This window comes from Cariama cristata, unplaced genomic scaffold (assembly GCF_000690535.1).
Source record: "Cariama cristata isolate BGI_N322 unplaced genomic scaffold, ASM69053v1 scaffold21452, whole genome shotgun sequence".
Taxonomy (NCBI): domain Eukaryota; kingdom Metazoa; phylum Chordata; class Aves; order Cariamiformes; family Cariamidae; genus Cariama; species Cariama cristata.
The window spans coordinates 16,881-29,903 of record NW_009605804.1 but is presented as its reverse complement, the minus strand read 5'-3'; the positions used below and the strand labels follow the sequence as shown (position 1 = coordinate 29,903).

Below are 13,023 nucleotides of genomic sequence, written 5' to 3'. Positions count from 1 at the left end.
GGCTTACAGGAAACAAAGACTTTTTGATTCTTTTCCTTGATATTTGGCATGCTCTACAAATTGTTGTACACTTTTAAAAAAAAAGATATATTTTGTACACTTAAAAAGCCATGCTGATTAGCATATATTTGATTATCAGGTATTTTTGAAAGTGATGATATCACTATTATTGTGTCTGAAATGGAAAAAGCAAACAACTACTCCCAAAAGGTATGAATTATATGTATCTTTATAAGGTATGTGTTTCTTCAGGAAAAAATTCAAGTGTGTTTATTCAGCTGACAATGCAGAAAATTGGACAAAATGAAAATCCTTGTAAGATGGGAAGGAATGCTCTAGAGTGCGAGAATAGTCACCGTAGAGTAAAGATGGACTAGAAAGCAGTTGCACAATAGCACTGCAGTGATTGGTGTTGGAGTGGCCGTGATTCCTTACCAAATGCAAGGAGTTTACAATTGAAGTGATTCTCCTTTTTGTTGCCAATCCTATGACGAATTCTTCTCAAGTAGAGTTGTTTGTTATAATTATATATGTAAAAATAAATATATTAAAAAGATATATATTATATAACAAATATATGATATTATGTTCCTATAAGTCACAGTGGAGGGAGGGGTTGTCATTGGCACAATACCTTTGTTCAATTATAAAAGAATTGTTTTCTGAAGTGTACTAAAGATGTAGAACTAGACCATATCTCTCTATATTACACGCACATGAGTTTTTTCCAAAGATATCTGACAAAGTGACTGAGGCAGTGTAGCCAGCCCAGCGTACTGGTGGTTGTTTCTTACAAAAGCATGATTAGAAAGATATATGTAGTGAGATATATGTCCAGAGATCTGAGCACCTTGTTGCATGCAAGTCTGAGTCACAAAAGTGTTTTAAAAAGATGAGTTGGTGGATATTCAATGGGATCTTAAAATATTTTGTTATCATTTAATAGCTGCGTTATCTTCCAAGTTGTTCTAGTCTTGGTATGCATACTGTTGCCTTTTCTTTTAGAATGTTTGCTCAGAGCAGGAAGGATTTCCCTCCTGTGTGTTTGAGCAAGCACAGCACAAAGGGGTTTCTATTCAGTTAGAGGTGTTAAACAATACCAGATTAATCAATTTGGTATAAATTTTATTTATCATTAAAGTAATAAATACAGAATGCCTGTCTTTGAAATGTCATTTACTTAAACTTCACGTATATGAATTACTAAACGATGTGAACTTCCATTTCAGTGTGCATTCCTAGTGGAATCCTTAAAGCAACGTTCAGTAAATCAGTCTGTTAAACCATTTATACCAGGAGACTCAAACATGCTTACGAAGAAAGAGAAAAGAAGGCCACAGAAGTTGCCATCTCCTAAACCGACAGCTCTGAGTCTGGCTAGAATGGTTTGAAATGGTCCCATTTTTAATATGCTGTGTGTTTTAATTAGAGATCCTACTCAACTATCAGATGCTGCTCTTTGAGAGAGAAGTGCTCAGGCTGAAATTTGAAGGAATTAAAACAGCACTGTGATTAGTACTATGAATTTACATTTTAATTTGCATTCAAAGCGCTACATGAACAAAAAAGTACATCGTATTAACTCCTGCTAAGTAATTAATTATAATGGAACACCATTGTAGTGTCCAAAATTGTCTAAATAATCCCTCCTCTGACTTGAAAAATTTAGTGTTTAATGAAAACAAAGGCAAAGCGGAAATGTGCTTTACGAATCATGTCTATTGTACAAGTCCTTCTAGAAAGTACTGAATTTCATGGTATTCCGCTTATTTACAGATAAGACAGCTGCAGCTGAGTAGTGTATCTTTGGCCACACAGACAGCCAGCATAAAACAAGAAATAGGATTCAGGATTTGTTTCCTGCCCACTGTGCATATTTCCATGGAGTTATACTACTAAGTTCTTTGGCATTTTGCTAATGTTTTCCTTGTTAATTTTGACTGTGTATGCATCTGTTTTGAGTGGGTGTGCAAGTCTGGTTTATACATAAATGGCCAGTGCCAGTGCTAACCACTTTGGTGTATAAATGACTAGATACAGAACTTCTATTGCAGAGGATGTACTTAAATTTTGACCTGGAATTTTCAGGTCTCATCTTTGAAATGGGAATGGCACTCTTAAGTGTAGGTGTGTTCATGTTGCAAAGACCTTTGTAGGTAAGCTCAAACAGGTCTTCTGTGCTATTTTATCAAAACCCGTATATTCTCAACACCTCCTCACAAATGCAGGAAAAAACTAATCACTCAGAGATAGGACTACATAGCATAGTTTTACAGGGATTAAATTTGTAGAAAACTGATACAGGTTTGTCTGTAGATGTTTGGTGATATTTATAGTAGAGCTGTATGTTAAATTAGATGTCAGTTACTTGAAGGCTCCGTGTCATAGCAAGTCTGATCCTACAACAGGGTTAAACAAATGTTCATGTTGTTTAGCAGACTGCTCAGCCCCTAGAGGGTTGAGCCATACTTAAAAGAAAAATTACTGTTGTCAGCACTAGGCTTCCAATACTCAATAAAACTCTGAGGAAAATACTGTATACTATATTCTATAAAACAGTGCCATTACTATACTAGACTGCTTCTTCAAGTGGCAAAAATGGTCCAAACTCATCTGCCTGTAGATGTTAGTCTTTAGTTTTATGGCAGCAGTTGAAATGAAAGATAATTAAAACAGAGCAATTAGAGTTACTTAACCTAGCAAGAAATTGCAAATTAACAAGTTACCGTGGCAATCTGCTGACCTGTCAGAAGAGCCAGAGTAAAACGGGAGTTAGAGAATAGTGAAGGATAGTTCTAGTTCATAATAATGCAGTTATGATACAACTGAAACACCTTTAAAAAATTTTTATATGTGCTTATAGTGTGTTAAAGACAGCCATGATGCAGAGAGAAATGCTTCCATAAGAGTACTGGCATGGCGTCCTACTAGTGCCAAAGCAGAAATTCCACCAGGTCTGTATGGATTAGGGGCTTTTTGTCTTCAATTTCTTTTGGGTTTTGTTTAAAAGACACTATTAAATTAGAGATTTAAGTTTTTAGAAACACTTGCAATTTTAATCTTTAATCAAACTGATAGGAAATGTTGCAGTTGTTTTGAAATTACCTCAGTATGAGTTTTAGCTATAATGTATCTAGCTTTCTTCTAGACTGTGAGAGGAAGGAACACTGCACAGCCTATATGATTGAATACCCATCCTATATCAGGAAATGTCAAATGTGTGTGGTTGAAAGTAGAGCCCTGTTTTGTACCATGCCTGAAGCCAAAATTAGAACCTCACTTCTCTTGGTTTTGAATTCATACTCCATTTTTTTTAATTCAGAGATTTATTATGTTATTAGTTCAATCTGTATATTTCTACTAATACTGTTATATCCCATTGTAATTAATATGCTGTTCCATTTGATTTATTTATGATCCAGTAACAAAGGAAAATTACGACACAAATGTCAGGTTATCTGAAGTGCTGACTTTTATAACTGCTCCTGGTATATGAAACGGCTCTTAAATTTATTCCAGTCACTGTTGGTCCCTCAAAAACCAATTCATTTCTCCCCATTTTGTAATTTTCCTGTGTTTTTTCTTTGCATCTTTGTGAACATCTTTTTTCCCCCTTAAATTTGAGTCTTGAAATCTATTGATTTATTGAAATTAGATTGTGGATATGTAGCAGTGTTTGCAAATCTGGTTTCATATTTGCATATAAGGTGCTTTGTACAATGTTAATTGGCTTTTCCAACAAATATTATGTTTATTCTAAACACCTAATCTTTTCAAATTACGCCCTGTGACATTCTTTTTGGTGATAATTTATAAATTTGTAAAGGTTTTGATTCCATTTCTATGAAAGTAGCACAAGTAGTTCTATAATATGGATTTATTTTTTTTTTAAACCAGTTTCTAAGAAAATTAAGTATTTATAATTGCGGTAATAGGAAATTATGAACTGAAGAACAGGGTTGCATGTAAGAGTTTTATCTAGCTGAAGTAAATCAACATCTTTTATTTTTTTATTTATTGATTGATTTTATTTGTAGCACAAACAATAAAAGAATGGCCTCAGACTGAGAATAAAAGAATGCATAAACCAAAGAAGCAGCCAGAGTTTTCTGTGTCAGTATTTTATACTGATAAAGGAAGAAATGTGGGTACGTGTTACCAGGATATGATGAGTGAAGCCTTTTTATTATCAATATTATTATTATTAAACTGTTCAGATCTTAAGTCATTGATAATCAGTGGGCTTGAAATAGTGAGTGAAAGTGAGTTTCACTTATCAAATAGTGGTGCAGTTTTTTGGTTTGGTGATTGGTTTGGGGGGGGAGGTTGGGGACTTCTTTTGACTCTTTTTGACCCTTTTTGGTTTGTTGTTTTGAGTGTTTTGGTTTGTTGTTTTGAGTGTTTTGGTTTGGATTTTTTGGGGTGGTTTGTTTGGGGGTTGTGTTTTGTTTTGTTTTTGGTTTTTTTGTTTGGTTGGGTTTTTTTTGTAAAGTCCTTTGGGATCTTTTGGTCAAAGATGCTCTAAGGAAAAATGCTGTCATCATGGTTTAGATGATAACAGAAGATTTGGCTTGGAATTTTTTGAAGGTGACAATTTTTTAAAATGAGTTATTTTTTTAAAGTACCATGATATATAGAAACTTTGCATTTTTTTTCAAATGTGGAATTGTGTATGAAATGCTAGTCTGTAGGTTTGGAGGGGGGGGTTAGTTTTTTGGTTTTTTTAATCACCAGTGATATGTGATTCAAAAGGGCTATGATTTAAACCTAGGGGTCCCAATATTACTTTGTTCATTTTCTTAACTAGGTACAGTATACCGAAAGTATCCAAAGATAATGTGCATGAGAAAGTCTGTTCCCTCTGTTACATTGCCAAAAAAAGAGGAACTCTGTTCAAGCAAAGAGGTATTTTGCTCCTTACTAATAAATTGCCATTTTAGAATTAAAGCAAACACGTTAATTATGATTCTGTACAAAGTACTATTACTTAAACTGTTCTAATATTTACTAACAATCAATTGTTCCATTTGTTTGTCTTACAAGTGGCTGACCAAGTACGGTATTAAAAAGCTTAAACTGGAATTGCCCAGACTGTTGTTTGGTCCAGGCTGTACTCACCAAAAGAAAACTGTGGAGTCCCTGCAGAAGAAAGTATCGGCAAAATACTGTACTATCTTCCCTAGCATAGAAATCAGTGTAAGCTTTTGCAAATGTCTTATACCTATATCATTGAAAGGCTTTGTATTTGTTTAAGACAATGCATGTTTATCAATGTTTGTGGCTTGCAAAGTGATGTTCCCTCCACTCTTCCCTGTTCTTCTTTCTAAATCACGCTTCTATTAGAAAGCTAGAGAAGGTCTTTTATTCACCACAAAAAATATTTAGTAAGTTTGAAGTGCAAACTGCATGGGATCTTTAGAATGTATAGCATCTCCTCTGCTCATACAGTGTGAAAAAGAATTTAAAAATTTTAAATAAAGCTTTTAAAAATCATGTGTGAGTTGAAACTGGGAAAATGTTGGATCTTGATTGTCTCAGTGTGTGTAATGACTGGAGAAAACCATAGAAAGTTAAGTCCAGGATATTATTGCTCTGTTATATCTATAAAACTGTCAGAAATAATGCAACAGATGCACCTGTCCAGTCAAATTATATAATTTTGTTGCCCAGCACAACTGGCTGAGATGAGAACAAGGCTTTTCTAATTTGGGTGAACCTGTTATTTAATAGCAACAGAGTCGTGGAAATTTTCTTACACTATTTTGTAGAGGTAAAGACAAAAAAAACCTCATCTCCCTGATTTCTAATGCAGACGTTGCTTACATAGCAGCTAAGCACGAATCTCCTGAAGTAAGATACTCTTGTACAAACTGAATTTTTCCAGGGAGTTGTGAAACATCTGCAGTTTCAACCTAAAGAACTGGAAATCTACACTGAACAACTGCAGAAAGTGTTGCAGCGCTATATACAAAGAATACAGTGGCTTCTGTCAGGTATTGGTGTGCATCTGTTTTTCTATAAAGTGCAACTTACACATAAAATCTTGTCTACTATCGCTAATAGAATAAATCTGAACATAGATCTGGACCTCAAATATGAATAAATGTCATCTGGTTTGCATTCATTGAAAATTTAAAACATTTTTATGAATACAAGAATACAAGAGAATTCAGTGTCTGTGTAGCTGATAAACATCTAGCTTGCCGTGAAATAATTAAGGTTGTGATTTAAGTTTTTCCTTTTTGTATGTTATGTTCATCAATACAAGGTTCCTGGTGTCAGAAGCTTTCCATCAACAGAATATATACAATAACATTTACAAGCAAAATTAGCTTTTCTGTTTCTTTTGCCAAGAACATGCCATATTTAGCAGTTCAGCATCACTGCTGGTGAAAAGTATTTTGATCTCTCTGTTGCTCAAAAAGATCTTTTTGGGAAACAGTTTAATTTTTTGCTGGATTGTAAAGTAGGAGCTACAAATTGTTTAATGCAAATTGCTACAATTAGCTAGTAATTAATGCTTGATAGTGCTAGATTTGAAATGGCAGAAGACTTTGCTATTATTAACCTTTGAACTACCTAGTTGCCACACAGATTAGAATTTATCGTGTAGAAATGTGCCCAGAATAACCCCTAAAGAGTGAAGATTTTACAGTATGCTCAATAAAATAATATGTTCAATAAAACAAGCCTATGTAATGACACTTAATTAGTTTTAATATTCTGGCCCAGGAAGCCGAAGATCGTTTGGTACCATTTTAGAAGCGAATGTCTGTGTTTTGATTGATACATCTGGTTCCATGGGCCCATATTTGCCACATATCACGAAAGAACTTACCTCCCTTATCTGGGAGCAGCTGAGAAAAAATGAAGTCAGGTATGACGAACTACTGATAAAGACTGAAATCTGCGCTACTTATGTAGTAAGATTACTTAATAATTACAAACAATACAGTACTGAAACACAATACAAGTAATTATAATATGTTAGTGCATAATATGCATGTGACATGAACTGCCTTTTCTGTTCTTTTTAACCAGCTTTTAATTCTGAGCTCTCTAAGATTTGAGCCTCATTTGCCACAGGCTGATACTGTTTATCCTTTTGGGCCCAGCATTCTCATAGATTTTCTGTTCATGCAGGGTGAAATATGCTTGCTGACTCTTCCAAAGCTGAAGACCTTAATCCAATACTAGGCTTTTGGGTTTGGGTTTTTTTTGGTTGTGGTTTTTTGTTTTTTTTTTTCTATTGGGTTTGGGTTTGGGTTTTGGGGTTGTTTTTATTTATTTCAAAACTGGCTTATCCGAAGTGTTAATATTGATTAGGGTTAAATATTGTGGGCTGTCTTTCTTCTCAGGTTTAACCTGCTGAGATTTGCAGAAAATACAGAGAGTTGGAAGGAATATCTTGTAGAGGCAACTAATGAAACATGTCATGATGCTGTGCAGTGGGTGTCCAGATTCCACGCTCATGGTACTACATGCATCCTTGTGGCTTTACAGGTTAGTAAAGTGCGTACCACATTTTGGAGAAGACATCATGTCTTGTGGGGATAAAACACTTCCATCTGACTGATAATGTTTTAGAAAAATTATTTCGTCAAAGCATACAACATTTTTATATGCAAAACACCAAACAGATCAAGAATCAAGCCACTGTTTCTGTCGCCAGGGCTTATAGATACTAGAATTCATTGCTCAAGAAAAATGTGAAATATCAATAGTTGCATTAATATTTATGTTCAAAGAATTCTGGAGAGAGAAAATAGCCAGTTGCTCAAAATGATGCTTATGTACAACTGTGGCTGTGATATATTTGCTCTGAGCCAAACAGGGATTTTAAAGAAGCAGTGTTTGTTGGAATCACATGGCCATTGAGTACAATTCTTGAACTTCAATAACAGGTGAAGAAACTTTTCTCCTATTAAAATTCTCAAATGTAGAAATGAAATAGTAATAATAACTTAAAAAAGAGACTGAAAGAACTTGCAATTTAATGAGATTTAAAATTTGAATCAAAAAAAGAAATCTTGCCTTAAATGAATGATCCTACTTCCAGACAGCCTTGCAGAATCTCTTTATAAATTTTATGGAATTCATCATGAATCAAGTCCAATAGAACTGTAAGGCATATCTGTATTACAAAAATGTCCGCTGAGTCAATTACTGTAGTAAGTTTTCAAAATATAAAAAGGCCAAGTATTAGTGAGCCTGATTTTCAGACATTAGGCATCTTTAACTCCCACAAAATGTGATGTAAAAATCTTCTGTCAGCAGTTCTCCAAAACTACTTAATTTGCCTATTTCAGTGACTCAGGTTTTGGTGATGCTCTGCTTATGAATATATTGTCTTATGCTACAAATTATCTACTTGTTTATTTTTCAAATTTATATCCTTGATCTCTTTCATACTTAGTGAAAAGGAAAAGACAATACTAACTTGATTAATGATGTGGTAAATATAAAACTATCTTAAATCATTGGAATAGTGTTTTCATTCTTATGTATAACTTTTCATATAAATGTACTAATTATTTAAGCCTATTTTCTGCTTTTCAGAAGGCGCTCAGTTTCCAAGGTATAGAGGCCCTGTATGTACTGACTGATGGAAAACCAGACACCAGTTGCAGTCTGATTTTGAAAGAAGTGGAAAGATTGAGAAAGAAACAAGATATTAAAATCCACACCATTTCTTTTAGCTGTACAGACAGGTATATGATATTTTGCAAGAACAGCAAAAAAATATATTTAAAATTACTAGTTTATTTATTGTAAAAAGGCTGTGTTATCAAGATGGGCCACGTGCTCAGTGCACTGAACACCAGGATTGAGCTAGACATTTGTGCATGTGGGTACTGGGAAGGCTGTTCTGACACAGGTAGTTGCCACATGGCCTACATCTCCCACAGCTTACGTCCTTGAGAGGGTTACCTTCACACACACAGTGGACTGATATGCATCAATAGTCTGCAGCACTGAGGTCATTCCTGTAGTTCTATCATTAGTCTATCATATACACATCCATACAGAAGCATAAAAAGTTAATACGCTGACCTGGACTGGAATCAGGAGCACTAGGAAAATGCTAATGCCAGCCATGGTGGGGTGTCGGGTAAAGATATATTTCTGGATGTTCCTTTTCAGGGATCTTTGCATGGTCCAGAGTTGGGGACCATGGAACAATATCAAAAAGTATGTGCTCCTTTAGATTTTCATTCATGGCTGTACCTATGTGATATAGGGAACAGATGGCCAAACAGGCCACCAGTTCTTCAAGCTTTCTAGAATAGGCGCATGTCCACTCTGCTACTTCAAATTGCAGTAGTTGTCCCAGGTCTTCAAGAACTCAGTCTTTGTGTTCTTGAATTGAATGCAGCATTGCATTAATGGTCTCAAGTTGCGCCAGGGGAGGTTTAGGCTGGACATTAGAAAGAACTTCTTCACTGTTAGAGTCGTTAGGCATTGGAACAGGCTCCCTAGGGAGGTGGTGGAGTCATCGTCCCTGGAGATGTTCAAAAAACGTTTAGATGTGGCACTTCAAGACATGGTTTAGTGGACAGGGTGGCATCAGGTGTACGGTTGGACTTGATGATCTTTGAGGTCTCTTCCAACCATAATGATTCTATGATTCTATGATTCTATGATTGCCTGCCAGCCCTCCTGTCCCAGTGGCAGTCATGAGGTTAACAATGTTGGGATATTGCTCTTGGGTTATCCAGCTGCCATGAGAAATTTTTGACCATCTCATAGCACAAACTGACAAGCAGTGTTGTTTCTGTTAGGTCCTAGGTTGCATCCCGCTGAACTGTGAGATGGATGTTGCCACAGCAATGGAATAGAGCTGTAAAAAGAGATTAAAAAGTAAAAGAAATAAAAAGCTTAGGAAGGTGAACCTACAACAGAAAATATGGTCATAGGAAAGGCAAAAGGTTTCAAAGCAGGAGTGAGGATGGATGAGGAAAGACCAGCTGGATGTCAAGGAAGTCTCAGAGATGACAGTCATGAGAAAATAGGGCACACAATAGTTGGACCATTTTGTAGAGCCTCACGCTGTTTTCAGAGCTCTGGCTGGTTCGGGAGTCATCTGTGGGCATGCTAGGTGTACACTGGAGAATGCTGTGGTAGTACAACCACACTAATACCTGATAAAATGTTGAGAGCATATGTGGACTGGAGTTTCTAGATTAGTCTCCTGCTAAAGGAGTATAGTTTGCACACAACAGAGCTACTGTGAGACCCAAACCAACATGTGGCAGACAAAAATAAATGGGGGATTTGCTTCAAAACTCCATTACTGCTCCAAATTAAATTGCCCAGTTCCTATATTGCTAAGGTAGATAATAGACCTTAAAGCTAAATCCCTCAAAAGACAACAGTTAGTCTGGATATCATTTTTCAAGCCATTAAGAGGAGATGTAGTGGACTTCTTGACACATAGAATTATTGATCCTAAGTGGAAAAAGCCAGCTTTAAGTATTTATGAAAAGTCCTTTAATAATTAATATTTTGAGTTAATTTATTTGCATATCATTTGGTTAACTGGTCAGTAGCCAATAACTAACTGTTAAGAAAATCTGCTAGTTAGGGAGAAAGATGTCACTTCTGACTACGAGTTACTCTGAAACAAAATCTGCTGCTTCCTTTCAAAGAAATCTCCTAGTTAGTTGTGGAGATTTTAGTGTCTAGTTCTAGAATGGAATTAATTCTTGCAACTTACTTGAAATTAATGGAGGTATGACTATTTTTGATTTTGCAATGCTAGTGCTTGGGAGACAGGACTCTAAAATGATGTATAAATGACAGTAAAAGTGTGTGATTTAGCATACTTGCAAAAAGAATACAGTACCAACTGTACCAGTTATCCCAGTGGTTCTTGTTGGACAATGGCAAGTAAGAGAGGCTTAGGCAAGAGAATAAAATACGGGGCATGCACAAAATGTTCTTTCCCTTTATGGAGTCTCTCAGCTTTTGGTTCTCTTCCCCTGCGTAAAATTTTACTGCCCTTTACCTGCCAACCTGGCTTCTGGATTTCTTGGTTTAGTTTCTTGTTTTGGTTCTATTGCTACACTGAACGTTTTGTCCAAAAATAGCCTTTCTTTGGAAGTTATGACAGCTAAGCAGTGTATATTCTTCATTAGGAACTGACAATTAGAAATGGTACAGAAGTTTATAATCATGTCCTCCAAACTATTTGTTTTGATGTAAATTTTTTTGAGGAATTCTTATAAATTCTTTTTCTATTGCAGTTGCTTTCAGAGAAATAATTTTCGTAAGTGACTTATTACTTTGTTGTTAACAGAGGAGCTAATGAATTTCTGAAGAAGCTTGCTTCCCAAACAGGAGGACGCTACCATTGCAGTTTTGGAGAGGTGGATGGACAATTAGCAGCACACAGAATGTTGACAGAGGGGTTTGATGATGAAGATGTATGTTAAATGGATTGGCTTTGTTGGGTTTGGTTTTGTTTCATTTCAACTTAGTTCTTCATCAGTAGTCAAACTGCATTTAAAAAAGAAAAATCATGAGAAAAATTAATACAAGACTCCCAAGATACTTCACATTGAAACTGAAAGGAGAAATCTGGCTTTGCCTCTCTGCTAGCTGCTTTGGTCTGGTGACCAAACCCGTGAAAGAGGTATACAATGCAATACAGTTTTTGAAAGAGGAGCAAAAAAAAACTCTTGTATCTGAACACTATAGTTTTTAAGCTAACTTTAGCTTTTACTGTGCCTTCTTACCCTTACCATCTTGTATTTCATTTATGTAATTGTAAAATCCTTATGCAGTGTTGAGCATGTTAATGCTCCAGCAGGAGGCCTCAGGGATTGCCACAGCAGAAAAATATGTTAGTGAACAGAACCTTATTCAATCCAGAGTTGCTCTGCTCCCCCCTTGTAAGACCAAGACCTTCTCTGCAAGTAGATAGGAGTAGGGAGATTTAGAGCTTAGGCTTAGTTAATTAAGTTGGTAAAAACTGAAAAAAATAAATAGGTACAAGTTAAAGTAGAATATTTTAATTCTGTTTTCAGGATCCAGTTTTCCCTTACTTTGAAGGAGATGATTTAAAGAAACTTGTTCAAGAAGTAGCGAAAGCTAGAAGTTTCTTAAAGCAGGCAAAATCTTTGAGGTGAGTATTTATCAAGAATCTTTCAATAACTGCTTTTTTATTTTGTGAAAGGAAGACAAGAATATCTGACTTCCAGTGTCTGCTACTTAAAAAATAATTGTGGTTTCTTTCCTTGTACTGTCAATTTTAGTGGTGTTTTTGAGGCTTGGAAAATGACATGGAAGCAAGCTGTCTGCTTCAGAGGGATTTAGTTTTAAGGTCTTACACAATTAGCTACCATCATAGCAAAGGATCTGAGCAGATTCTAACAATGTGTTAAACTTCAGTGCTGTTGTTTTCTCTTGGTGGTTGTCCCTCCATTTCTTATGTCAAAGAGAAATTACATTAAGTTGTTCCTCTCCTTGCTGAGTTCTGTCATCTGCCAAATCAATGTATTTCTCTTCGTATCTATTATTAAAAGAGAAAATCGACTCTTGTTAATGTGATGCAATGTCTTTATAGTACCTCTGCCTTTAGAATGACTTCTTACTCAAAAATGCAAATTACTTTTATTTTCCAAAATCTGTATGGGCTCCTTCTCTCCCACCTCATCCTGATTTCTCTAACTGTATTGTCATCCATTCTCTGTCAGCTAGAATTATGTTCTCTGCATGGAATAATGTGAAATCTTTCTTCTGTTCTCAAACAATCGCATCTCAATCCATTTCATTTTGAAGTTACCATCAATCTCCCTTTCTTTTTGCCTCTAAAGACTTGTAAAGTTTCTACTAGCCTTTTTCTGGGAAGCTTCCCTAAGCCTTCCTCTTAGTTTTCTTACATGTCCTGATTTACTGAAGGATCTAACAAAATCATTCTCCTCTCAAAGATCTCAAAGCAGTCTTTTCCTGCTTTCCTGAATAATTTGACTCTTAATCTTTTTCCTTTCCCTGTTAAGTCTTGGACTCACCAGAATTTGT

General features: G+C 35.6%; 1 protein-coding gene across 1 annotated transcript in view; it reads left to right on the top strand.

Moving 5' to 3' along the window:
- The window catches only part of VWA3A (von Willebrand factor A domain containing 3A), a 34,740-nt gene that overhangs the window by 19,514 nt on the left and 2,203 nt on the right, over nucleotides 1-13,023 (top strand). Inside the window, 12 exon segments of the mRNA XM_009696134.1 lie at nucleotides 140-210; nucleotides 1,230-1,385; nucleotides 2,864-2,954; nucleotides 4,038-4,148; nucleotides 4,808-4,905; nucleotides 5,044-5,196; nucleotides 5,885-5,993; nucleotides 6,733-6,877; nucleotides 7,359-7,503; nucleotides 8,560-8,711; nucleotides 11,300-11,426; nucleotides 12,030-12,127. Of these exon segments, the coding sequence (XP_009694436.1) occupies nucleotides 140-210; nucleotides 1,230-1,385; nucleotides 2,864-2,954; nucleotides 4,038-4,148; nucleotides 4,808-4,905; nucleotides 5,044-5,196; nucleotides 5,885-5,993; nucleotides 6,733-6,877; nucleotides 7,359-7,503; nucleotides 8,560-8,711; nucleotides 11,300-11,426; nucleotides 12,030-12,127 (1,456 nt within the window).